We start from the raw sequence: 26,419 nt of genomic DNA on the forward strand, positions 1-26,419 counted from the left end.
TGATTTGCAAATGCATGTATTTCGCGAGAATTCTCTTGTGTTTCCTAACCCATGTCACTCACTATCACTCCATATATCACTCATTATTACTCATATAATTCCTTTTTGTAATGCATTCACTATAAGACAAGCTTGGCTCAGGAAACAACTGCTGGTCTTTGAACCAATACCATACTAATTATTTGCGAATAACGACTGATCCTGATGAATCACCCCTGATTACTCTTTTTCAGGAAAGAGGTATTCACACCATCATCCAATCTAGGCAGTGCGCAATTGAAAAATATGAACCAGAGAGCACGAAATACAACCGCTAGGCAATTTTTTGAAAATTAATTTTATACGAGAAAAAAGGTTTACAAAACAAAGCAGAACATTATAGTCGATCAGAGGCACGCAAGAAGACAACTGATGCTAAATGAGTGCCAGGATTGAGCGCGGACATGTCAATAAAGAAATAGAGGGAACCATTGTGGGGATACAAAAGCTTGACTAATTTGGTGGAGCCTCTAAAGTGTACTAAAAAGAGAAATAGGAAGCAATGAATTATGGGGAGGCTTGAGTGCAGCTGGTTAGGGTGTCAGTATGGGACGATTGCCGGCTAAACAGGAGTTCTGTTCACAGTTTGCCGCTAACGAAGTTTCACATGATTCATATGGGAGTTTCCAGCAGACCTTTCGTAAAACCCATGCTGATCAGCCAGTTCTTGACAAAGGCAACTAAGTAACCCCTCATCGGATAGATTCCCCAACACCTTTGAACTTTCCTCTAATACTAACGCGTTCGTAACGGAAATGATGAATGGTGATGTGTTTGAATTGAACAAAGCTTATCCTCCTGGTTCAGGGTCGCTCATATCACTAAAGAGGTCTGCAAAAATTCTTGGCCAAACCCTAATAGGTTTTAGTCAGTTTCACCAAATTTTAATTTCTGACTATTAGCTACAACACTGTTAACCCTTGAGGACATACCAGACAGATATGTTAACATGTAACCTAACTGTATCATTTTCGTAATTTCCGGTTTTTAAAAATGCCGTGGGCGTTCGCACGAATGGAGATTTTCGCGAACTCTGGCAATGCTTGACAAGGAATACAAATGCGGGTTTATTCAACCTCGCTTAGTTCACATGTCTTGGTAGTCGGAAGCCCGACAACAGCCAACCCTAACCGGCATTTTGACCAGAACCTGATCACCACCCTTCGGGTCTGTGGACAGTATATTCACGGTGATTTTTTCTATGTTGATTTTGATGACACAGAAAGCGTCTGCAACAATGGTAGTAAGGATAGAAATCCAGACAAAATGAGTTTTTAAAAGGGATAATTTTTACTCTTACTTCCTACGTAGTCGAGTGAAAACCTCAGTATTACAAACGGCAGCTATCCGAACAGTGGTCAGAAGTGAGTCATGTCATGGTGAGCGCTATCAGTAACTACTGCACTGTGCTGGCTTATTAGTTAGTGGGCAGAAACGAGCTGATACTGAGGCTTTTGACTTTCGAAGAGGAACTGGGAACTCTGCACAGTCAGCTTAGATTAAGGATGCCATTTTATTCTACACCGAATAGTCCGTCAAGTCTGTTTATGTAAGAAACGGATGACGGTTTAGTTCTGTTCTTTGCAATAGTAAATAGCGTGCTGTAAACATGTCAACAGTCATTATGTCATACTCAAGTTGATATGTTTCTCAAAAATGCATAGCAAAGTGGTGTGTAATGTTGAAAATCTTAGACGGTATGGAATTTGAGGGAATTAAATGAATGGGCTCATATTCCAGGGAGAATCGAGTTTTACTGCTGCTCTTCTTTAATCACTTTGGGATCAAATTTTCGTGAGTCTCGAAGTTCGCCGGTTTTGAAGGAAGCAGCAAGTGTGTATAAAGGCTGTCCTTCTGCTCTTTGTTTCTTCCCTTTAATTTAGCTGGATATTTCAAGTACGTGACTTTCATCGAACCCGAAGAAATTTTATTTGTTTACATTCTTAGTTTAAAATAATCGAAAAACCGCTGCGCAATCGGGGTGCTTAAATAATAACAAAGCTACGAAGCATAAAACATCACTTAAATAGTTTAAACAACTTTTCCGGGAACTATTTTTTCATTACCACAAAAAAGCTTTTATTTTCGTTTTAGCAATAATGAAAAACGCACTTTGAAGTTTAATCTGAAGTCACGATTTGTATACCCCCAGCTGTAAGCAGTGAAAAGGTTTTGCTTCCTAAATTTTAACTCGAGTGCTGTTTGATACAAAGTAGACTAGTATTTACCTAAGACGAGTTACTTTGTGGGGACAGCCATGCAAATCAAAGGAGAAGTCACGAAACACTGATCCAACACTTTAAAAAATGATCAATACGTATTGCATCTATACGGTTTTTTGTCTCAAAACATCTAAGCTAGAACTAGCGGGTAATTGGAAAATTTGCTAGGTTGCATTTTGAATTGTCTCATTCAGGATGAATTAAGCCATAATATGGCGCATTTTTTTGACGGAAGTAAAATTACTTTAAAAAGAACAACATTCTTGCGTTTAAAATGTTTACAAACTCGCATTTACCTATGCCCTCAAACACTAATATAAGAGTAAAATGCAACTTCATACAAAAAGGTAGGCCAAGCAACCGTGAATGCGTTTACCGCTCTTTGGGCCCTGGGCAACGGGTAGGTTTGCGAATTTCAACAAAATGAGTTCCCCTAAAAAATTGTTTTTTTAAGCTTATTCAATAGTCTAGTACTAGTAGTCAGTACTGGTGTCTTAATTTGGAATGCCACATTTCTATATTTTGCGTCTGGACTGAGGATTAAATAGCATGAGGGCTCCCACATGCCAAGGGCTCTTTATGTTTCCCAACTTCATGTAATGAGTTTGGTGCAATATATCTTTCTTAGAAGACTACCACAGGTGAGAAGCACTCCTTCCGCAAAGCATGAGATACGCGTTTTGTGGAATACTTCATTTCTGAAGACATTTTCTGTGGAAGGTTCAGTGGGTTTAGAAATTGCAACATCCAAAAATTTTGAAAATTTTTTGTATCAGGGTTAGTAATTATTTAAGGCTTATGAATAATTTCGATAGAGCATCTTTTAAAAAAATGGGTTTAGCGAACCTGCCTTAAGTTCCAATAGCTGACCATATATATATATATTATTATTATAACATTAATTTCAGTAGGAATATGATACAGAAGATTAGTTCGGCATACAGGCGGCCAGATTATTGCCCATTTAATTACCTAACCAAATAACCAGTGGATCCATCTTCTATGCATATTAGGCAGTGTAAATCAGGTGCTGGGCTGAATTAGGGAGTGATTGTCCATTAAGTTGGGACAGCCCCCCTTTCGACGATATGCAACCGATTGTAAGGAAACCCCGATCCTACCGAAATTTTCGGCCCATGGTAAGGGCATTTTATATCACATCAAAAGGGTTTCATAACCGTAAGATGACAGTGATTCACCTGAATTTTCCCAACAAGACAGAACCAATTGGTCACTTAGAAAGTGTCTAAAATCAATCGAGTTGGAACAGTATTGTGTGTGAAGCCTAAGTCAATCGGGTCTGCCTACTCAGAGTTCTGCAAGCAAATAAGCAAAGCAAAATCAAAGCCGCTGTTTTCATCAGGCTTGGCGACGAAACCTTTAGAACATATCTGCTTGTGTTATTACCTAAAATAGCTATTTACTAAATCATTCCATTCGGTTTGTAATTGTGATGCTCTTTCACCTAAATCAAAAGGCAACTGCGGTTTGTATTTTTCAACTGACAGTAGTTAATGTGCCAACTACAGGGTACGCCATTCACCTCCAACTTCAATTTTTTAAGGAGCACAGCAAATGTCGTACGCTTTGGTGAGATTTCTAATCAGCACTAATTTTCACAAACAACTTGCCTGCTAGCATTGGAAAAATTTCAAACAAAATAAGTGGAAATTCAACATGATACACATGACAAATGTGTCCGAATTTTCTGTATATTTGTATACCTGATCTTGTCGAAGGTCTTTCTCAACCACTTCCTGAAGTTGCAGGCCACAGCGTTGAACCCATATGGAAAAAACCGGCTGAAACCAGGAGTACCAGTCAAAGCTTTCGGGTTCCGGTTCTTCACTGATTTTATTATTGCAAAAACGAAAGAGCAAATTACATTTTCACAAAGCAAACGTCTGAGATATATCGTATAAAAATAGAAGCACAAGTGTCGATGCATTCTTGGGTATTTTAAATGGCTTAATATTCAGTATCTGTGGGGATAAGCACGCTTGTTCCGCTTGTTTAGGCACTTGAATTACTGAAAATTGGGAGAAACAATTTCGTTCGAAGCATCTGTGGAGCATCGTTGGCGTGAAGTCTGGCGGTCTGATATAAAAATTTCGGTCGAGCAGGAAGCCAGGACACGCTGATTTGAAATAACGCACATCCACTTTAATCTAATCAGCTTTGTCAGGTAGAAATAGTAAACAAGCCATTACCGACGCTCCTGCTTCTCCGTAAGCCAAAGTTATGAAAGTGATCTATATATAACTTTGACAAGCAGATCAAATTGGTTGAGGTGATTTTCTATAAAATGACACTCACATATATTGCGGCCAGCAATAATTTATTACGTAACAGGCTCACACACATCCTTTGCTGGTGTACACAAATAAATTATGGTTTATCGGATTCGCATTGATGTTGGTGGCTCAACCGTCATTGGCAGCCAAATCCACCCAGGCCATCAGACATCCACGATTCACTATGAACACTTGTCATTGATTGGATAATCGAAGATTTCCCGAAAAACCATTTGAATAATTTTACGAAGTAATAGTTAGTAAACTTACTTATCTATCCGTGAACTCTCAAATAGTTCAAACTTTTGGATTGCGTGGAACAGCGAAAACAATTCCAACATGTCTTGGTCCAACTTGTGTTCGGGTTCCACCCCGTCCTGCATTTTATTTTGAGCTGTGTTTAGTATGTTTCCGACCAAACTACCTAGCCTGCCATCTTCAAACAATTCTCGGTGGAGCTGAAAAAGCCAGCAAGATAATATGGGCTTTTAGGCACTTTTGGGCATATTGGTCCAAAAAAGTTTGAAAAACTTAGTGCGCCTCAAGAAGTGCAACACCGCTGAAAGCCATAACTTAAATGTTTTTTGGCAAAATGGTTGTCAGAATCTGATCCAAACGCAATTAAGTGTGTAAGTGTACGGATCGTTTTCACTTAGTTTAGATAGCATTGATTACTCCGATTGCAATGGCAAAGGTAGATTATGGCTTGTAAATACCATTTTTTCACCGGAAATTTCAGGTATCCAAATTATACAGGGACATGCGGCTTAAAAGTACAGTAATAATTTTGCTTTTCATTTTGAACTTTTGTTTTTAGGATTGTGTAATTTATAACTTGTAGAAGTCGATATTTCTCTGTGTAGGAAATAGTTTAGGCTAAATATTCTAGGTAACTGCAACTTGATAACATGCATCTAGCAGAAACTCTGGCAACAACTTGTCCCAGAATCCAGCGACTGGGAAACCTTTATGGCTCATATTGCGGGTAAATAAACAAACGGTCCAACTGAATTTAGTTTTCTGTATTTTCAAGCTTTATGATCCTTTTGTTTAATATGATATTGCGGCACTTAAAACTCCCTTGCTTCTACCAAAATTATTTTGAGTCCCATCAAATGGTATTCGACGGCCGACCAGAAAAATGCCAATCACATGGTTATATTGATTTCATTTTCCATACAGACAGCCGGTGAGAACAATGGACCTGGTAAAACCTGTCACTTCAAAGGTTTCATCCTATGTCATCTAAATCATGAAAGTACTCAGTTATTGAGTCTAACATATTTGTGGTTAATTGGATACTAGTATATCGTCGGTAGGCATCACCAAATTGGTGGCGTTTGTAAAAAGGTTAGTGGTTATTTAGCTCCTCTGTATGCGTCACATAAGAGAACAAATTGCGAATTGCTTGTAGTGTATACATTACTTGTCATTTGAACTTTCATGCGCTCTACTCGTGCTGTTGTTAGACTGTTACTCGGTGGTTAATGACAGTGGAATCTGCCACAGGTTTTGGGTAAGTTGCTTTACTACTGCAACATTCCCATTTTGGGTTTGTGATGAATCTTAAAAACAAGACCAGCCGTTCTCACTGAGGCTATTTCTCACAGAACTATTTATCGGTAGTTAAAGGAAAGACTAAAGCTAGGTAAAGGAAAAGGCTAACTACTCTGCATTGTTTCTATAATCCAGAATTTAAAAATGACAAATATGTTAAATCAAATTAGTGTGCTATTTTTCGGGGGTATATCTTCATTTTCTTCCAAGATAATGATAAATCGGTAGCTAAAGTTGATGTCAGCGCCTCGCCAAAATTCTTTGGTTATTCTCAACTTTTATGGTCGGCCATTTACGTTTCATTATCCTATGGCTTGGGGTCCACCAAGATATCCAAAGGCTTATCTAGTACCTAAGAGGTTAATATTTATCATCTGTTGACAGAGTTATCAAGCAGGGATTAAGTAAGGCAGATTTTATCACATGCTAGTTAACACGGTAGAAAAATTTATTTTATACAGTTTCATTATGCGGAATAAAAATGCAAGAACCTTTGGAAATAAATTCCTTTGTTAAAGGAAATTGTAGGAAATCTTTTAGAAAATTCCGGAAAAAAAGCATATTTCGTACTGTCATTCCAGCTTACAACATAAAAACGTTGCTCCCATAGGGAAAAGCACGTCCATAGTAGCACGAGAAATGCATCGAATTAGCCGACCACGTTGATTCCCAAGAAAGAATATGTGACAGGATTTGATTAATGCATTGTCGATATTCATTAACAGTGAAGTTTCATGAATTGTTTTTGAACGTTTACATGGAAGAGATCGCTGATGGCGTCACATCACAACGAAGGTTTGTCAGAGTTGGAAATCCGTGGAAACACTATGGAACGAATTTCTCAGCATGACTGTATTCCTTCAATCCACGTGAATGTCAGTAGAAAGGCAAGTGTTTACAAATTTGCTAGGTTAACTTAGAGTTAAGCGATTTAGCAAAGAATGCGGTAAAGACATCCATCGATGCTAGCGCAAGCATCTATGTTCTAATCTGAAATTCAAAGCAGAATCTGTTTGTACATTTTATTTAGACCAGTCACTGGCGCTTTGTAATACTAGATTACGATCTCTGGGAGAACCGAAATTGGGTGTACAGTATCTCAACGATTTTCATCAATAGAAGTTCTAAAAGGTTCCCTTAACAACAGCGTTCTGTTTCACCTCAAGGCCAGACAAAATGCAACTAGCTGGAGTCTCACGTGCAGAAGATACATTCGTTTATTTTTTGATTAAATGTAACCTATAAGTTTGAAGCCGTTGTCGTGCATATACGCCATCATTTAACCACGTGATATAAGTATGTTGGCTTGAATGTCATATATTCTAAGTATCGAGATCTTACAAAATGTTTCATTTTCAACTGGTCATTTAAGTCAGCAAAACGTATTTTTCGCTCCCACTTATACATTTTTAGGCCCTATGGCTCATAAACCAAGGTTTGGGGTGGCACAATCCAAGTGTATTTTGATTCGCAATATAATCGAGGGGTACGGCGGAATTTTGTAAATTTATTTAATCAAGGGTGTTAGCAAGGTCATGTGGCCAGTCAGGGGACAAATAGTTATTCCGTAAATGACCAAATTACAGATGATTTGGATTGCCGATTCGGTCTGAACAGAGCGTTTTAACCAGACGTCCAACGGTGAATAGCGTATGCGCATTCAGAAGCGGGCCCACGAATGAATGTTTACCATGGTGTGAATTGAGGTAAATGCTTTTTTGTTAGGAACATCTACACACACAGACTATACGTCGCATGTTATTCAGGAAAATTAAATAAACTAGGCAAATTATTCGTTCGAAACTTAACGGCGATAAATGGGCCTGTGATTTCCAGCTGTGCAGCATATTATTTTGATATCAACTAAGTTTCACTCCTTCTCGAAGGAACGATGTATGCTTGTATTTACGGTTTTTTTGAATGCTGGTTGGATGTCAGAATGTAAGAAATTTTTGGAACGAAATCAAACTTATCTAAAACTAGATCAGGCTGATGGTGGTATCCCGTTTGAGTCACACTACAGTATAGCCAAATCTGCTTAGTACCTCAATGTATTATCTATACACGTTCATCTGAGGAGCTGAATGTTTGAGATTCTCCGTAAAAAGTTAACTTCAGTGATTCACACTCTCACAAAAATTCCAGAATTTTCCATCAGTGTATTGTCTACAGGAGTAAAACCTTCATATTTTCTTTCAGGTAAGTGATGTAGATCTTTCAAAGAATTTAGTTTGCCTCACAGATAAGTATGTTGTGCATGACAGGTGATTCAGCCGCGAACCAGATGTAATCACTTACCAGTTTTGTATATGTACGGTGCAGTAGGTCCTGAAGAAAAACTCCCACCTGTCTGTAAGTAAACACAAATACAATACTGTTTACATAGTTCAAATGGCAAATAACAGCAGGTATATAAAGGCTGACCAATGCACCACCTCGTCTGTGTATACTAGGTAGGAGTTTTGGGCATAAATGTTGTATGTACGGAAGATATTAGCTTAGGGACGATAAAAAAGTGGTTCAGTGTAAAACCATGAAAAAATTTGAAAAAGCAAACTGTCGGGAGATTAGCAGTGAGATGAATGCTTTATCATTGTTATAACTTAGTAAGTTGCATTTGTTATCAGAAATATTTATTTCTATTCCTATAGCTCATACCACTTGAGTAGTCGGCGCACTCAGTCAGGTCATGCGACAGCTTTCATATATATGTTTATTTGCCCGAAAAGTAACAAGGAGCATTACACTGCTGTATCAGTCGCGTTCAACTTACTGGCCTGAGTTAAACATAGAAGCTTGTTCTGTCGAATACCAGCATGTATTTAGAGTTACGCATCTTCTGTTTTACACATTCTACTACACTTTCGGCCATGGCACTCAACAATAAGCAGCTTCTAAAAGTAAATTTCATTAACTGAGAATACACACTTAGGAGCGTTTGTAGTTATCGCGTCCTGAAAGAGAAACCGCATGGAGAAAATTCAGCATAAATGCGGTACAACCACATAGTAACATTCACTTCCGTATCATGTTCAATGTGAATCACGCTCATCTTGATTACAACGTAGATTTAAATTCTTGCTATCGACCAACTGCCAAATGTTTGCATGCGGCCATTGCATTTTACACAAATTGTGCTCCGTTTGTCTCGCGTAATGAGTTCGGCATAAACCCATTCAATTTGGACCAAGATATAATTAATTTATTGTTTATAAGTGATGAATGGCGACTACCCAGTAAGCAAACTATCAGTCATATTTCATGTGTTGTTTACGGGGCAAATCATACGACTCAAGCATAGGGAATCTATTATGTCAAGTAAAAAATGGTGCAAAACACAATATGTCTCTTAAATCACATGACGCGGATAACGGCAAACATATTTTGGCGAACACAAATTATGTGCCGATATGTTTGTTTGCGTTTTCATTTGGGTTCAATGATATTTATTGGGCTTAGTGTCTGTAGGTGCCTAGTTCCACCAGCTTTAAAATAAGCTTTAGAAAATGTTAACAAAGGGCTGACCGAAATACACTCTGATTTTTCTCCCTTGATTGCAGAGGCCGCTCCAGTTACAACTTTGTTTGGGCAGGCTTTAAGGAGCAGTTCGGAATGTACGCCTGTTTCCGAAATACGAAATGTCTTTAGCTGAGAGAACCTATTAGTTTTAATTGCCATTTGCAAGTGCACTTGTGGACAGCAATCCAAGGACGCCAGTATAACCACTGACCTCTCAGTAAGTTTACACAATGAAAACTGAGCTACCTCACGCTCCAGATTCAGGATGTTGCTTTGATATTAATAGGATTTTCACGGGGAATTTGAAGCATCCCAGCCTGGTATCCCATTGGCGCCCTTCGAAATACAGTTTGCATGATGAAACCGTTTCCTGTTGTTACCAAATCTTGAAAAACTAATATCTAAGATCTGGCAGTTTACCTTTGCATAACTGGAGAATATACCGTGTCCGCCGCCCGCAAATCATCAGTCAAATTGGTCAGATGGATTACCATTCTCCGAATGTCCACATTCATAATGTGACCAAACTGGGAATAAAAGGATGAGCAAACAAGAACAATTGAGCGTCACATGACAGAACACAGGGCACTAGGGCCGCTATTGTTTGTTGGATGCACTTGAAAATGACAACACCGTTCACTTAACCGCCTGCACCAGTGACACACTTATGTGACACGATTTCCGGGTGGAATCAGGTGTATGCCTAATAGCTTGTGATTAGGAGAACTGAAAGCAGTAGCGACATGACAGTTCCATTAAATTGAACGTCGAATTGTTTTATAGATTTCAAATCTCCACAGGAAGTAGTTTGGATCTTGTGTCGAACAAACGTACACGGGTCAACCTAATTTCTGTAAATGGGAAATGATGAATTATTGGCAGATATTTCCCGCCTATTTGCGTTCAATGGATCGTTTTCACATTTCCATCAGGGTGCCTATTCAGCCGCCTTACGAACTAACAGACAAAGAATTAAATAGGAATTCAGCATACATGTTCTGTTCCAAATGAATGGCATTGGTTCTGTAAATTTACCTAAATCGGTGAAAACTTTTAGGCGCAAAAGAAATTATTGTATAAGAAGTTACTTTCCATTGAAACTTAGGTTATTGGGACCAAGATTTGTAACCATCCTCGTCAGTGGTGCTGTTCGGCGAGAGGAAACGCGGGGTAGTAAATGTTATCCGCAGAGCTCGTCCCATTTTTAATACATGGTTATCATTTCTTGAGTGTTTTTCAAGAAAATATTTGATCTTTTTGTTTTTTCCACGGTAAAATTTCTTCTGATTACCAAAAGATTGATATTGAAAAAGTCAAGCGTTAGTGTCAGACCCACACTAGACATCTATTTATTATTCTGTTAGCTATCCACTCAGTACTTAATCTTTGTTGCACCGTCCCTACAGTGTACAATAATTGAATGATCTGCACTAGCAAGGAGAATTCTGTTTATTTTAATTTTGGGGTATAAAGAACGAATTGTCGTTCTTTACACACATTTGCTTCCTAAATGAAAAAGTAGGTAAACAACAAGTTTCACGTATCAACATAAAATCTCATGAATTTACATTCGGTCGTGTGATAGTGCGTATCAAACCAAGGCTCTTATGCTTCTTTAATGAGCTTCTGAACAAACAGCCGGACTGGACCAAACCAACCGTTTTGTTTCTAATCAATATAACTTTGTTCAGAGAAACTTGAGTGCCGTATAAGCTGGTGGGCTACATATCTATTTCCAGTAGCACAATATTTACTCCCGTCTTTGAGTTGGTTAATTTGATTCGGATACCCAGGTAGATCACTAGTCGATACATGACGAAACTTCATGTCGGCATCATGCAGCTTTGAAGAGATCGAAGTCTTGGACGGGTAGTTATGCTTGATACTTGGGAGGATACTCAAATCAAGAATGCGGCAGAGAATGGAACTTATTCAGTAGATGTTGGTTAGCAATAGAATCAACGAGTTTACTGCAGTCTAAGACCAAGGAAGATTTTGCAGGAAGTCGGGTGGTAGGTCTCCTCTGGAGAAGAAAGTAAACACTGTTCACCATCTTGCCACCTGTGTGTGCGCTTATAGCCGGTGACATAGATTAAATGGCCACTGTTGTGCAACCAAGTCACTCTAAGGAAATCGGCCAAGTTAATCTATTCTATTAATCTCGATTATCGTGCGCCAGCTACACAATAAACTATTTGTCTGCTTTATGAAGCACAAAACTATTCTCTAGTTTTAATAGACAAACTGAAAGACAACAAAGTTCATTACGCAGCAGAGTACAACCATCTTACGTGTGTCTCTGAGCCTGTTATAAGACGGGATGGGATTTCCACTTCTAAAAAGATATTCCGAGCTTTTTTGCGTCAAAAAAAGTTTGTATCTCATCACAACACTTCTGTTATGTAGTGCAACTTAAAGTGATATTATGATGAGCACATTTCATTGTGAAGACTTATTCTGTGTTCATTCAGTTGTATGCCATATTCTCAAGTGAAATATAGTGTTATTTAACAGGGAAAAGAAAATTGTGATGTGTAGTTCAAAGCAACATCTGACATTTGCACCCATACTATTTCACCTTGATTGTTCTGGAACAGGGAAATTGTCATCAATCATTGATGCGAAAGTATTAGCTCGGTGGTGACAAACTGAGTTTCATCTGCAAATTTCTTTCACTGGAAAGCGGCGGGTTATTTCTAACGATCTGCTACAAATGCACGATTCCATTACGGAAGCTGACAGTGAAGCATAGGGCGAACGTGTACCTCTAAAAGTTACGGAGATGCGAGCTTGGGTTAGTTGTAAGACTGGAAAGTTCTAGGTGTCGTGCATCCCACGACGAGAGCGGCAGGGTAAACCGTGGTACATTAATGAAACAGAAAGTCGCGCGCTTATTATAGCCGCTGTATCTGAAAAAGTATAGCTCGAGTCTGAATGCTGGCAGGCCATAAACTGCCCTTTTTCTTCGTCCTCGGTATTCATAACTCTCACAAATCTTATCCAACAAATGCGGTAACATCTGAGTAACACAAATATTCGGCAGTTTGTAGAAAACCCGTGGTAGTGAATAGTTTGTGGTAAACGTGTGGAGAGCATTCTAATTAAATTTAATTTCCTCGAAAAGTGGTTAGGATGTAAACACTCATGTGCAGCTGATAAATACGACTGGAGAAAACTAGTCATCACGCTAGTTGCTTGAGATATCACAAACAGAGCTGAACTTTTGGAATACACAAGGAAAACTATTGTTTTCTACCTTCAGGACCTCTGGAACTACCCGAGCAGACAAATTCGCGCGCGTCATGTGGGAAAATCGCTTCACTTGATTTTTAGCACATTGTTATACCCTGACTCTACTAATCCTTCCAACCAGTTATCGTTCCAAACTTTGGAACTTTTCTGAGTTAATAGATTATGTACTCATCGAAAAACCACAAGGACTCATAGATAAAGTGAAAAATGTTGTTATTTATGTGTCATTAACGTCAAAATGGGCGCGAAATCACCAACAAAAATCTGCCTTTTTCATCCCACATAACCCGATAAAAATACAGAAAGCTTACCGCTTTGCCCTCGGGTACTTCAGCTATTTTTTTGAATAACTCATAATTGGTAACCGCCCGTTTCTGGAAGGGAGGGAAATCAGACGAAACAACGCGCCCTTAGATTATGACCCATAACATTCTTGAGAAAAAATCCAGCCCAGCAGAAATTAACACATTAAGTGATAAAAGCTGCACATGCTTACACAAAAGGCAATGCTGAGCAGTACCGGGTTGATTGAATATTTCCTCATTCATCAGGTGCTTTAGAAGGCCGTGTAAATGTGATGCTTCATTCAATTAAATGAAGGATGCGAGCCTGAGGTCACGCATATGTCCCCGTAAAACTAGGCCATATACACACCCACTAGACAAAAAAGTAACAAATAGGAATATATCAGTAGAACGATAACCATCGTAATGTAATTGATTGCCCCCGAACTTCCACAAGGTCCATCTGTGCATATTGGAACAAACCCACAGTTTATCTTCACGCTAATGCGCATCACTAAGCACGGTTATGATTCCGCGAATGAACACAGGTTGATTCAAGTGTTTTATTGCTGTAGAGATTTTAAAACAACAAACAACTAATACCCAGTTTAGTACGACTTCGCTTTGAAACTCAGCACAGATAAATTAACGATATTCTTGCTGGATACTGTCTAGAATTCATGCCTCATGGGCAACGATTTGTGTTCAGCAAGCACTGCGTGTGGTGATTCTACCAGTTCCTCTATGCCATGGTAAATTTATATCCGTCCGATTGCAAAATATTGTAGTCTGGCATTCGATGTGTGCATCAGTGAGTGGACTCATAGTGCTGCAGGGTTTGTGATCACAGGTTGGAGGCGAATTCTGAGACTAAACTGTGTTCCTGGGTGATCGCCAACTAGAAGTGATTTAAATGAAATGTTAGCCAACGCCCGGGCTGTTGATTGTACATATGAGTAGTCTGACAGATACGGAACATACGTGTAATTCAGCGAAAAATCTTGAAATCCCATTAATCGCCATTTAGCAAATTCAAACATATACCTCAAGAGTTGAGGCAAAATATTTAGGGGTGTTTGTCTCACGACTTTAGTTACATCTACACTGGTGAAGCTGAATGCGGTTACCGGATTATGAGATATAAATCTTATGGTGATACAGAGGACTCTTTTGTTGTGAATGTTGAAAGGGAATCGAAAATTTCCGCTCATCCGGGTTTTCCGACAGACCGCTCATGAATTGTAGATAATCCATGATTCATGTGAGCTCAAGCGACACATTTGCTTGGTGGTGTCCGGAAGGAATATATATTTACTAACTATAATAACTATATTACTTTCCCACTTCCAGTGGTAATACAAGGAGGAAAAAACCAACTCATGTCAACCATTTGACTGTCCATGGAAAACGATGTACCCGGAAAAACACCATAAAGTAAAGGTGACACAACGACGAAACAAACAACAATGATCGTAAAGATCCCATTGATAGCACCTTGATTGCAGCCGTGAGTTCACATTGCAGGGTTGTACTGAATGGCAGGCAGAACTGAAATGGTCGCGAATTGTGTAAAACCTGCAAGCAGCTGAAATATTGAGGAAATTCGGTGATAATATTCGCTAGCATTATGGAACAACTGCAACTCAACAACAACGAGGGAAGCGCGGACTTGAGACGGCGCCTTAGGTTTACTCATGAGCTATATTTCATTCAAGATAGCCGAAGGTAAATTTTGATCGTATGTCGGATTGTATGCGGAGAATGTTTTCGCACTTAGTCGCTCAGTTTTCCTGACTTGAATCAAACGCGTTATTCAAAACCAACTTCCTCTGTTTATTTGAAGACGCGTTGATTCTGTACCCGAGCAGTATGATCTAAAAATGCGTGTATACTATTTTAATTTGCACAGTACTTATTACCACGTAAGCGTTTTGCGTTTATGATTGATCTATTAAAACCACAATTAACTCCATTCCAACATGGTTGCTTTTGGTTGATTATGAGTCATTTGCTGATGGAATATGGTTAGTTAAGCGAAACATCGAACGTTTAATGACCAGAAAGTATGCCTTGTAGACTCGACCGATATTTATTGTTCTACGTCTCGGAGACCATGATAAAGTTTGTCAAACGGAGTAAAGAGTAACATGTAAATCTTCCTGATTTAAACCTTTGTCTTGTCCTAAAAATCTGTTGTCACCATTAATTTGTTCAGGCAATTGCAAACCGTGAACTATCAGGCGCTTTTCTTACATAAGACGAAACTGTGTGGATGTACTTACCACAGCAAATTTTCATAGTGTGACAATGTTTCCGGTCGTTCTTGGGAAAACACGACACGACACTGGGTCAGTAACATCAGAGCGTGTTCCGTGAATGCTTCAAATGACTTGGTCAAGTAAGCCAGCTATCAAAAAGAAAAAATGGCTACCGAAATTGGCATATAGTCACATACATGACTGATGTTAACAGAGTTGGTTGGTATAAAGGAAGAATAAAATGACTTCATTTTGGGGCAATTTGGCTACTTAAACTCTAATACTAGAAATGCCGAAATTTATCGCAGACAAAATCTAGAAGTAGCAAACTTGCTATACCCATTGTATCATCCGTCATGTTGACAATGAAATTCCCCACGTTTATTATGTCCCCATTTGTAACCCCCGCCCCACTTTTGTGTTTAGTGTGTATATATGAACTGACGTTTGTTTGTCCTTACCACTTCACCCATTTGGCCTTGAGGGCATCCGGCCATTTGTATCCGACTTTGCACGTGTGACTGTCGCACGTTGGAGCCTGTTTGCTCCCTTGCTTTGCACTTTTGAAGTCCAAGCGGACTGTTTGTTTTGGACGCGTATCTACTGTCGAGGTTTGTACAAATTGCGAATTTCTCTCACCCTAATAGTACCGTATAGAAACCCAGCTCCGACTTTGTTTTGCCTACCCGGAGGTTCTGGTATTACGCGTCACTCGAAGATACCGTTCGACCGTTACACCCATATAGCGATGGATGTAAATGTACGCTTTCTTGAGAAACCAAGCAAGAGGAGCAATAGAGAGCCCACCGTTTAGAATAATATTTTTTCCTGAATGAAAAAAATCAAGCGCGCTTTATGGGACCGATGAAATGAGTTTTAACTGAAGCATGGTCTCTGCCAACCAAAGTCATGTGCATTCAGGTTTACCACACTTGAGAATGTAACCGGTCATCTCTCAGACGTAACTTGGGTAAGATTCGGCGGCACAGAATAACTATCTCAAATCTGGGTGCGATCACTCTTGTTGAACATGTTAGTTACCTGCTGGGTTTTTCAGCACCAAATACGTATTAACGTGTCACAACCGTAATTTGACAGTTAGGTGTGGGTAGAGCAAGTGCGGTTGTTTGTTTTCACAAAACAGGTTATTTCTCTGCAAAGCATTCACCTTGGTGCAATTATCCATGTTCACTATCCTTGCTGTGGTAGCAACCTGATGGTTACAACCGCCTTTCTTACCGTGGCACATTCTGGGACCAAGCGAATCCCATATGAAGTTTGTTAACCCGCCGCCTGCGACTCATGAAATGGTCATGGAGATCAGCCAGAAAACCTTTATTTATTAGTTCGGATTGTTTGTCAGAGGATCAATCGTCTGCGACCAGTTGCACAGCTGCTGAGTTAGAATCAGGTGTGAGACTCCACCTTAGCATCTGCTCAGTTATCCGAACAATCTGAATGCCAGCTGTCAGATTTGCCACATACTCATAAAGCTCTACGGACAGAAAAGCTCCGTGCCACTAATCCTATTTACAAGACATATGCTTTTTGTTTTACGCCCGCTCAAACGAAAGATACATTCTCCTCTAAAACGCATTTAAATTGTTGTTGGAGACTTACATGTTCCTGTTCCAACTCTTTATCTGACCACACGAGCGTCAGCTCTTGCAGACGCGCCAGAATAATTGAGCAGCCGATTGGCATTTTTCGGTATACTTTGGAGTAACAGATCCAGGAACTAAAGTTAAAAAAAAATGATAAACGCAAGCAATCAACAGAGAAACTACCGGGCTGTGCTGAATATATTATCCTTGGATTTTCTTGCTAAGGCTGGGAATAATTGTGCTTTCTTGACCCAGAGAGATGAAATTAAGAATTAATGAAATTGTCTTTTTCCGGATCATTCGCCAACCTTTGGGTCAATCTGGAAAATTTCACAAAACTGAATCAACATATCCTTAAATAGAACGACTTCCCTGAATGTTTTTTCCGTTTATTCTCTTTTTTTCGGCACACCACAATATGCATTGGCTAGCATATTCTGTCCACTCGTATAACATTGCTATGCGACCCACATAAATTTCCGATAAACATTTTCAGAAGGCTGGTTGGTTTGCGCCAACAAGGTGATTACACACAATCCCGTGATAAGCCACGTGTTTGTGAATGTAATTTGGAACCACGAGTAAATACGGCGTGGAATAAAAAACAAATATCATGTGTGTACAACCACAATAACATTTTTTGGAGTGGCCATTTTTTGACCGAACGTTTGCGGTGAAATAATATTTCAGGGAATGACTGAGGAGACGCTTTCACTTAAGACAAGTTTAAGTTTTATTTGGTGAGAATCTAAACTTGAACGGCCAAGTATTTTAACAACTTTTCTCTTGTCTAAATTGCGTCTTTTATAAAGCAGTGCCCAAATTTGTAACCAAATTGTCCTACATGCTATTTTGCGCCACGCATGTTATAGTCATGCAGCGAAAACCAAGCTGACAAGGGTAAAAGTAACGTTTTTCATAGTATGATGCCTAAAGCTACCCTTAAGCTCCAACATTTTATTTGATATTTCTGTGCCTTAAGTCAGTTGGGATGGATTTCGTATAACCCCTTTTTATTTTGTATGATGATTTTCAACTCATTAGTCTCACCCTGGATAGTGTACTTTTTGACAAAAAGATAACACACGGAATCCTCCGATCCCTCTTTCTGAACCGATTGTACTTAAAATCGAAATTTTTAATAAAAAAGTCTACCATCACAATGTGCAATGCTTAATATAATCAGTCGTCCAGCCCTCCTAAATTTTCAGATTCTCAGATTATTTGAATGGACGCGACCGCAGTGAAACGTCTGGACAACTGGCCCAAATTGACACCCGACAACGCGTATAACTAGAAAACCTCAGAGTTTCGCATCATTTTAGGATACCCGATACCTCATCAGGTTGAAGAAATAATCGGATGTACATGCTGATAATTTGTTTTGACTTGCATTTGTGACGCGGCCGAAAACAAGAGCTAAAAACTCGTTACCTAGAAGCCTTGCAAAAAAACACTCATGAAAAGTATAGAAACAAAGATCTGTAGCCGTATTGCACAAATTCGTTAAAATAACGAGACTTGGATGAATTAAACAGGCGTTCCGTCAGAAGACGCTTGTGCTTGACCGAAAGCCTATGAGTGAATGGATGGATTGTTTCAACATGTGACCCAGTGAAAATGACATTTCAGATCCACACAGTTACCAAGTTCACACGTTTAACAAAGGCAGTAGTGGATGAGCTGATATTAAGCTGGACGTTTGAGCTACAAAAACAGCGAAGCCGAACACCACGCCAACCGTCATGCGTTTACTTCTCTCCAATAGGGAGTCGTTTTTTCTCATATACATTTTTGACAATCTGTTCCCACAAAACCCTTCATGATCCCGGTTTTCCTCTTATCAAAATTGCATTGTGCAAACTGCATAAAACGACTTTGTGGCCAATATCCGCCTCTAATGTCAATAACTGCGTTGTGTAAGGAGAATGTCCCGTGTACATGATACTTTACGACAGTGAAGTAGCGACGTAGTTGATTATTTGCTTCGTACATTGCACATTTGCATACCTTCATAAATTTCTCATTCGTTCAGTTAAACCTCGGTCATCAAGCGCAAATAACAGAACAGCTAACTCGCTTTCATGAGAAACCACCATGTGTTACTAACTTTCTGGTCATTTTGGGGCAACTGCATTCCTCATATAAAAAAACGACACCTGTTTCACGTTTTATACCGAACTCATGCATATGTGTACAGCAATAATTTCCCAATAACTAGTTACTCACGGAAAAATTTCGTAAGCCTCACTGCTGATAAATTAGTTTGCATTAGGCCGCTCTATGTGTAATGGACAGAGTAGTTGGTTCGAAACCCGACTAAACAAATCCAAAAAAACGGACCCATGTAATAGGAGCTCTGCAGACTGAAGATTTAAAAATCAATCACCAATGTCCATAAAGATAATTCGCCTGATGAGGTCAACCAATCAGGAATACTGCACCAAACTACCAATTCATCAAAACACATGCAGACAGATCGTTACGAAATACAAACCAAAAATCTCAACTTAGCACAGGAAACACTGAAAAAATGACGGTGCGTAGTGAGGAAATCAAAAGCAGGGAATATAAGACACGAACGTCTCAGTAGGGCCCCAAGTGAGTTGATTACGAACAGCTAATCAGATTACAGCTTTTCTCTTTGCATACTGGATAAGTGCAGGCATGCAGAGAGAGTCCATCAACCCTACAAATTACTGATGATGTCCCCGCGAATAAAGCCAGAATGTCTGCGAATCAAGTGCCAATCTGAGCAAACAGCTCAAAAATCTAATTGGCCGCTAGTAAATGCACCCGAACTACCAATATTCCAAAACATTTTTAAGGTGCCTGCTGGTGGTGGTGGTACTGCTATCGGTGGGTCTATGAATAGACCATCCTTGTTTGTGCTCCCAAGCACTTTTCACCACTGAGTTCCGTTTCTGCTGCAGATGCACAAGAAGGCCAGTGCAAATCTTACAAATTCTGATAACAAGAGGTGAAATGAAGAACTTTCTAGTTCTCTTGCTTCTAGCTAGTATTAGGCCTGATGTTACTGGATGGTCTCAGCAACAGACGGCGGATAGATTGAAGTAAGGCCTGTTACTGAATCACTGAAATATATCTAGATTCCAGCCACCGGGGCCTATCACAAAAACTAAAACAGAAGCTGCAAGCTAGACGCAAACTAGAACCAGATGTGAAACTCATACCTGCTTTGGGATTTGTAACACGGCAACAAAATGCCAAATATTGACGAGCGAGGACGTAGTGAGTAGTCAGGTGCTGTCTTGTTTTATTGTGAATCTTCTGTAGCAGGGCTAAAAATTATGATCGTGCTGGGTGGTTCAAGGGATTTCCCTCATACACCACTGCCAAACTAAATCCGGTCACATTCAAAAACGGCGGGGGGTTAACTTGGGGAGATAGGAATCGATAGAAACATCGGCAATTTCTCTGAAAGTCGCACTGCTAATATGGTTTCATTCCCTGGGGGATAATTTTACCTACTCTAGAACTACAGACTATTAGACAGGATCTGTCGAAATAATAGTAGGGTATGACGGAGTTATATGAGCTTATTTGTTGGGTTTATTTAGCCTCAATGGTGTTTAGGGTTGCAAACTGTCTGAGATAGTATAGGCGCCAAAAGCACAACATTTTTCACGTGATCGTACCACATCTTCCGAGTTTCTTCAATCATTTGCTATTTTCGTATATGGAAATATTGGTTTGAGGTTATACAGTCTGTTTCCAGGATCACTACAACTACAGCAGGCACCACAACAATCCCTGCTCCAGGAGACAGCTAAGGCGGTGCCAGACGGACTGTAGTTGAAAGCTGCGCGTTCACCCCGCACGTTCTGTTTAGAAGACTTGAAGAATCTTTGTCATTCTCCTGTGGGTGAATTCCTCAAACCCACTCAACCCCGAACTGACGATGTCAACTCGATTGGTGATGAAACGTTTGCAATCCAACTGCCAAGCTCGGCGAACAGGCCAACAACCAAACAGCGCACCCGAGCTACCTACATTCCACAACAGTCATACAAATTATTAAGCCTATAAGGTCTTACATGAGTTTGTTCTGTTGGACCCTAACTTGTAAAGATGATTTTGGACCACTTGTCAGATTGCGCTAAATCTATTGTTACTGTAGCAATTTACGTCTATTTGTTACATTTTGGAGGGTCACATTAAAATTTCTCGGGCGCATGTCTGCATGCCTTTCCATCATTAGTTTGTTTGCAGAACTAACGTTTTTTGCACAGATAGCAACATCTAAGCACAAAACCGGGAACATGTGGGAACACATACATCTGAACGCAGAATTTAATCAGAGGACGAAAAACGATGATGAAATATGGTTTTTGGGAAGCACTCTATTATCGAAACGGGTTTATTCGGTCAGGTGCAGTCGGAACTGTCGTCAAACCCTTTGCTTTGCTTAAAAATATGTCCCGACGTTCAAACAGTGATGGGATTTTGGGATCGGTTCGTTCGATAAATTTTGGATAAGTGGGAAACCGTGTTATGCAAATTGGCAGTGCTGCTAGTCACGTGAAACGGATTCCATCCGACGTTGTCGAGAGTGATCCAAAATTTTAGGTCTCTAAATGCGCACCGGTTTTGCCACAAGGACTGTACGACTCGTATTGAAAAACGGTCTCATACAATAATTCATTCCCTTTATGTGATTTTGTGTGCCTTGCAAACAATAGCTACGTGATATAGTCACATCGGTGTCACAACATATTCGGAAATTTGTGCGAACAATCTGCAGCTTCAGGCAACGATTGATGATGCAACATCTTTCGATTTGTGCGTCTGGGAAAATTGGGAATTAGACGTATTTGAGTGACTCTAAGATGCGGAGATCATACAGCGAAAAATAGATTGCATCAAGACAAATATATCCGTAAACGGATACAAATAGAGGCATATTGTGTTAAACCCTTTGTGTACCCATGGTCATTTTGAAGTAATGATTCTGTAGGGAGCCTCGAGGAGTCTGGCGTTTGATCTGAAGAGGTATGCGATAATCGGACAGGATCCGTAGACTTTCAATTTTTGACGATAAGCTATTTACCCTGCTCCCACAAGTTAATATTGTTTACCCACACAAATCTGTAAACAGTTACACAAGACCAGCAAAATCACACGGTCGAAGGGGTCCAGAATTGACCAGCCAAGGTATACTTGCATACATGGGTAGCAAAATCGCCCGAGCTAAAACTACTTACCTTTGGTAAACACTGAATTGTGACCCTATTGCAGTAGGCACATAAACAATACACGTGATTGCGAAGCAAATTCTTTGTTCAAAAATTTTCAGATTTTAAAAATCGCTTTGTTCCACATTTGGGGCATTGTCTAAACTAAAGTGAAATGTTGTCCTACTGCAGAAACTTTGTTTGGGTATAGTAAGACAATGAAAATTCTTTACTGATAAATTAAGGCGTCCTAGCTTCCTTTCTGGGATTTATTACCAATAAAGCAAAGAGAAGTTTATATCACTGGCGATCATTATGAATGAAATGGTCGCGCCGTTGTGGGTGGATTTGGGACGGTTGGTTTTTAGTTTATCTGAGGATAATATGGAATAAATGCTGGAAAACCCAACTGGCCTGGCAATTATCTGCCCATTTCGGTGCGCTGTTTTTGGCCCTAACAAAGGACGCATACTACAGTTTGCTGGTGGTTGTAAACGCGAAGCCGCACAAAATTTAGTGAAAAGTTTATTCACTGGTTGGTGTATAGCTGAAAGCACTCTATTCATTCAGATGGGTGGCCGTCACCCAACCACCGCACACAGTGAACCTCTTTCATCAGCCAGTGGGTCGAGGACATAGCCCCGCCCAATTTTCAGTCGTGCTATAAGTCGTAGTATGTGAGACGTTTTACGCCCATACTTCGGCCATGAAGGCACGACTCCAGGAAACAGGACGTGTCCTTAGAAAATCCGAGGATAATTACAACACCGTTCTTTATCCAATACTGACTCCCCTTATGCAACTAAGTCTTCCAGTTTAGCTGCCTCTGCATTTAAGTGGTTAGATATCTTGGTTCGTTCCATGGAGCGTAGAGATGATTCTTTAAGCAACCTGACATATACTATTTAAGCTTAGAGAATCTACTGATCTACTCGTCAAAAAATAATAATCGGGAAGAATGGATGGCTTTGATGTGTTTAGTTGGGTCACATTCGATGAAGACAGACACGTAGGGACTACTCATCAGGACTATACCAAGCTGAATGAGGCGAAATCGGTGGGTGTGTGCTGTGGGAAAAGGAGAAATTTTTGCTGTATGGGGACAACAGCATAATAACCCCGTTATTTAACAGCTCAACCTCCAAAAACAGCAGCCACCAAGGGTGTTGCATTGGCTGAGGACCTAGACACACATGGTGGTTCAGGCAAGAAAAACAGGACACCAATTTTTCGCGAGCTGTGAATTAATTAGTAACCGGTCCTCACACACGTGTGCATGTAGCCAAACACAAGATACCAGTGCAAGCTCTGGATATAACAAGTGCCAGGACGCTATCGGGTGTCCAGTATCAGTCATTTAATTATGAACGCAAATGTATTTTTGTGATTACCTATTGACACACAAGCTTGTATGCATCACTTACCATATAGAACCTCGAGCCTAGAATTGGATGTTATTATGCCTTTCTTGAAGATATTCGTTAGATGAAAAGTGGGTTAACTGGCCGCAGCATTTCAAAATGACGGTACACTATACTCTGGAAACATTTCTGCGAAAGTTACCAGTGAATATACGTGAGAAGATACTCAGTGACAGGACGACGTCGACTGTCTAGTTAACGCATTCATACTGACAAATTCGGATACATCAGCCGTTTGGCAACAATAAGGATGCGAAAAGAAAGCACCCGCTTTCTACAGATATAAAATGTTTGAGGTAAATTTTATGCAAAGGTCGAAGGATGTACATGACTTTGGAAGAGGAAGTAAGCAAATGAAATAGAAAAAGGATTGTCCGGACAAAAGTTGCTGATAAAATATTCCAAAAGAGGAAAATACCTATGCGAGCATAAAGGAGACCCGGTCATCAAACTTTATCAGCTAATAGGCAATTAGAAGACGCACTTCATGCGCCAGCCTAATCACGCCTCTTCTTTCATCAAAACCATTAGCCTTTGTGATGTGTGGCCAGATTTTTCAGTGCATCCAGCTGATGAAGGATTAGTTTGTCACATAACCAATAGTGTCAGTCTTCGTGTCCCGAGACGTTATGCGAATTTTCGAAAGTCTGCCTGGCCTTGCAAAATATTTTTTCCTTTTTTCCCTCCAGCTTAGAGAGGAGAAAACCCTATCCCTAAGTATACTTGCCGCTTGATGAAACTTTGTTGACATAATACCATAGAGCGCAATGTATCAAACTGTTTTAGGCACCAACTTTTTACCATATCGTTCAAAGCTAAATTTCTAACTTTTCCTTAAGAAGCTAACAAACGCACGTGAAATAATGTAAACCTTTTAAACCTTGATTCTTAAATAATATACGGATCTTCCTAGGTCTCCCAGGTGCATAAAGCATAACGCGCAGCACAGGCATTTTAAAACTTTCTGTAAAGTTACCCAGGCAAAAAGAATCACTTGTCTGTTACTTTAGGTTCCGCAGCGCGACGGTCACCTAAAATAAGTCTTAAAAGATTTAGATTGGTTTCTCGCGCACACTTAACAATCCAAAATGGTATGAAAGAACAAGGACTACAAATAAATTCCCCACGAAAAGTAGCGATTGGACGGTGAACTAAAATAAAACCCGTACCCTACTTCATAGATGTAGTCAATACCATTTGTGGATGGGCAACTGGCGGCAAATTAACCCCACTAAATGGTACGTAAATGACCATCTTACTTACCATATTGCTAACTGGAGTTCGCTGAGTCCATTTTGAAAGGCGTGTTGCGATAGCAACCACTGGGCAGCCGCAGACAGCTCACCGCTCCACTCTGTGCTTGGTTTCTGACAATTCAACAAAAACGAACAAAAAATTCCAGGTGAAGAAATCGGGTGTCTAGTCGCTTGGCTAATGCACAAACTACATGGAACCTGAACAGGTGAATCACAATGGAAGTTTTTGATACCTTTCTTTAGACACTCATTGGATTTGTGTGAATTTGCACAATCATTTCGGTGCCGAAGCCTGCCTTCACAATACCCAGACATGGCACATATTTCTACAGAGCACGATTCCAAAAGCAAAAAACAATGTTTCCAGTTAGAAAAAAGTTTGCCATAAGAAAAATCGCTGATTATTTTGGCCCATAAACAGCAGGTACAGTGCAGTGTAGTCCCGTATATTCTGAATGAGCGTTGTAGTATGTGGTAGAATTACCAATTATGGTTTCGCGTCTTTTATGTTGAAAATCGTGTGAATCTCAAACCCGTCGCATGATCAAATATTGAATAGTGGAGCGGAAAAAAGCTTCTTGGCAAACCAGGCTTTTGACAGTTCACAAGTCAACTGTCAAAAATAGTTTCATATACCTGCGGAGCTATTTTGAAAGTTATACACCTTAAATGATAGAGTGAATAGTCATAATATTACTTTAAGCGTGAATGCCAAGAACAACGGTTGGAGTATTGCAAAGTTGCAAAGTATTGAGAAGAGCATTTGGGATTCTGCGGGTTAGTGCGAATTACGGACTGTCCAGTCGGCAAACTTGTGCCCTAGGTATTGAGCCACCTTAAACTTTTTGATCACATTGAATAACCCCACGGTCCGTACAACTTTGCAAGCTCCAGGCGCATTTTATGCTAACAAGAGGTGCATACGACACAGAGACCAATAATTCCTGCAAAAGTTGCATAATTGAAGTCGTTCTGTGCCAAAAAGTACACCTGTTGAAAGATAACAGCAGTCCGCATCTCACTGATTTCAAATTATATTCGAACCACTAGTAGTTCAACACAAGCGCTCGGTAAAGTGGAGTTGACCAGCAGTAAGCGGGTTTCAGCTTTGGCGGGAATTTGGTGTCAATTAACATTCAATCACGGGATTCAGGTCATTCTATCATATCTTGTTGCCATATTTCTTGTGGTACGGTTTTACAAAAGAAGGAGTCCATTCTCCTCCAAATTACGCTAACTCTTGACAGCAACGCATGCAAACATGCATCTTGGATAATATTGGTTGCAAAAATGATGGTTAAACAAGGGTGTTTTGGTGTAATTTTAGGAGACCTGAGCACCAATTGTAGAAACCCCCCAAAAAGGTTGCCAACGGCACACGAAACAACGGATTATAACCATTTACTCCACCACATTGAGCTTTAGCGTTAAGCGTTCCCAGTGATTCATCGTGAGCCTTTATACCAGCACACATCGACAGAGCTGAAGGAAAATTCGGTGGTATCTTTGTAACGTACT

At 39.9% G+C, this 26,419-nt stretch overlaps 1 protein-coding gene across 1 annotated transcript in view; it reads right to left on the bottom strand.

Moving 5' to 3' along the window:
- Window positions 1-25,216, bottom strand: part of T265_03199 (hypothetical protein) — a gene marked incomplete at both ends in the record, with an annotated part of 56,633 nt that extends 31,417 nt beyond the window's left edge. Inside the window, 5 exons of the mRNA XM_009167618.1 lie at window positions 4,826-5,013; window positions 10,075-10,158; window positions 13,195-13,257; window positions 17,046-17,163; window positions 24,909-25,216. Of these exons, the coding sequence (XP_009165882.1) occupies window positions 4,826-5,013; window positions 10,075-10,158; window positions 13,195-13,257; window positions 17,046-17,163; window positions 24,909-25,216 (761 nt within the window). The remainder of the gene's footprint in view (window positions 1-4,825; window positions 5,014-10,074; window positions 10,159-13,194; window positions 13,258-17,045; window positions 17,164-24,908) is intronic.
- Between the last annotated feature and the right edge of the window lie 1,203 nt (window positions 25,217-26,419).

The sequence above is a fragment of the Opisthorchis viverrini genome (genome assembly GCF_000715545.1).
Source record: "Opisthorchis viverrini unplaced genomic scaffold opera_v5_44, whole genome shotgun sequence".
Taxonomy (NCBI): domain Eukaryota; kingdom Metazoa; phylum Platyhelminthes; class Trematoda; order Opisthorchiida; family Opisthorchiidae; genus Opisthorchis; species Opisthorchis viverrini.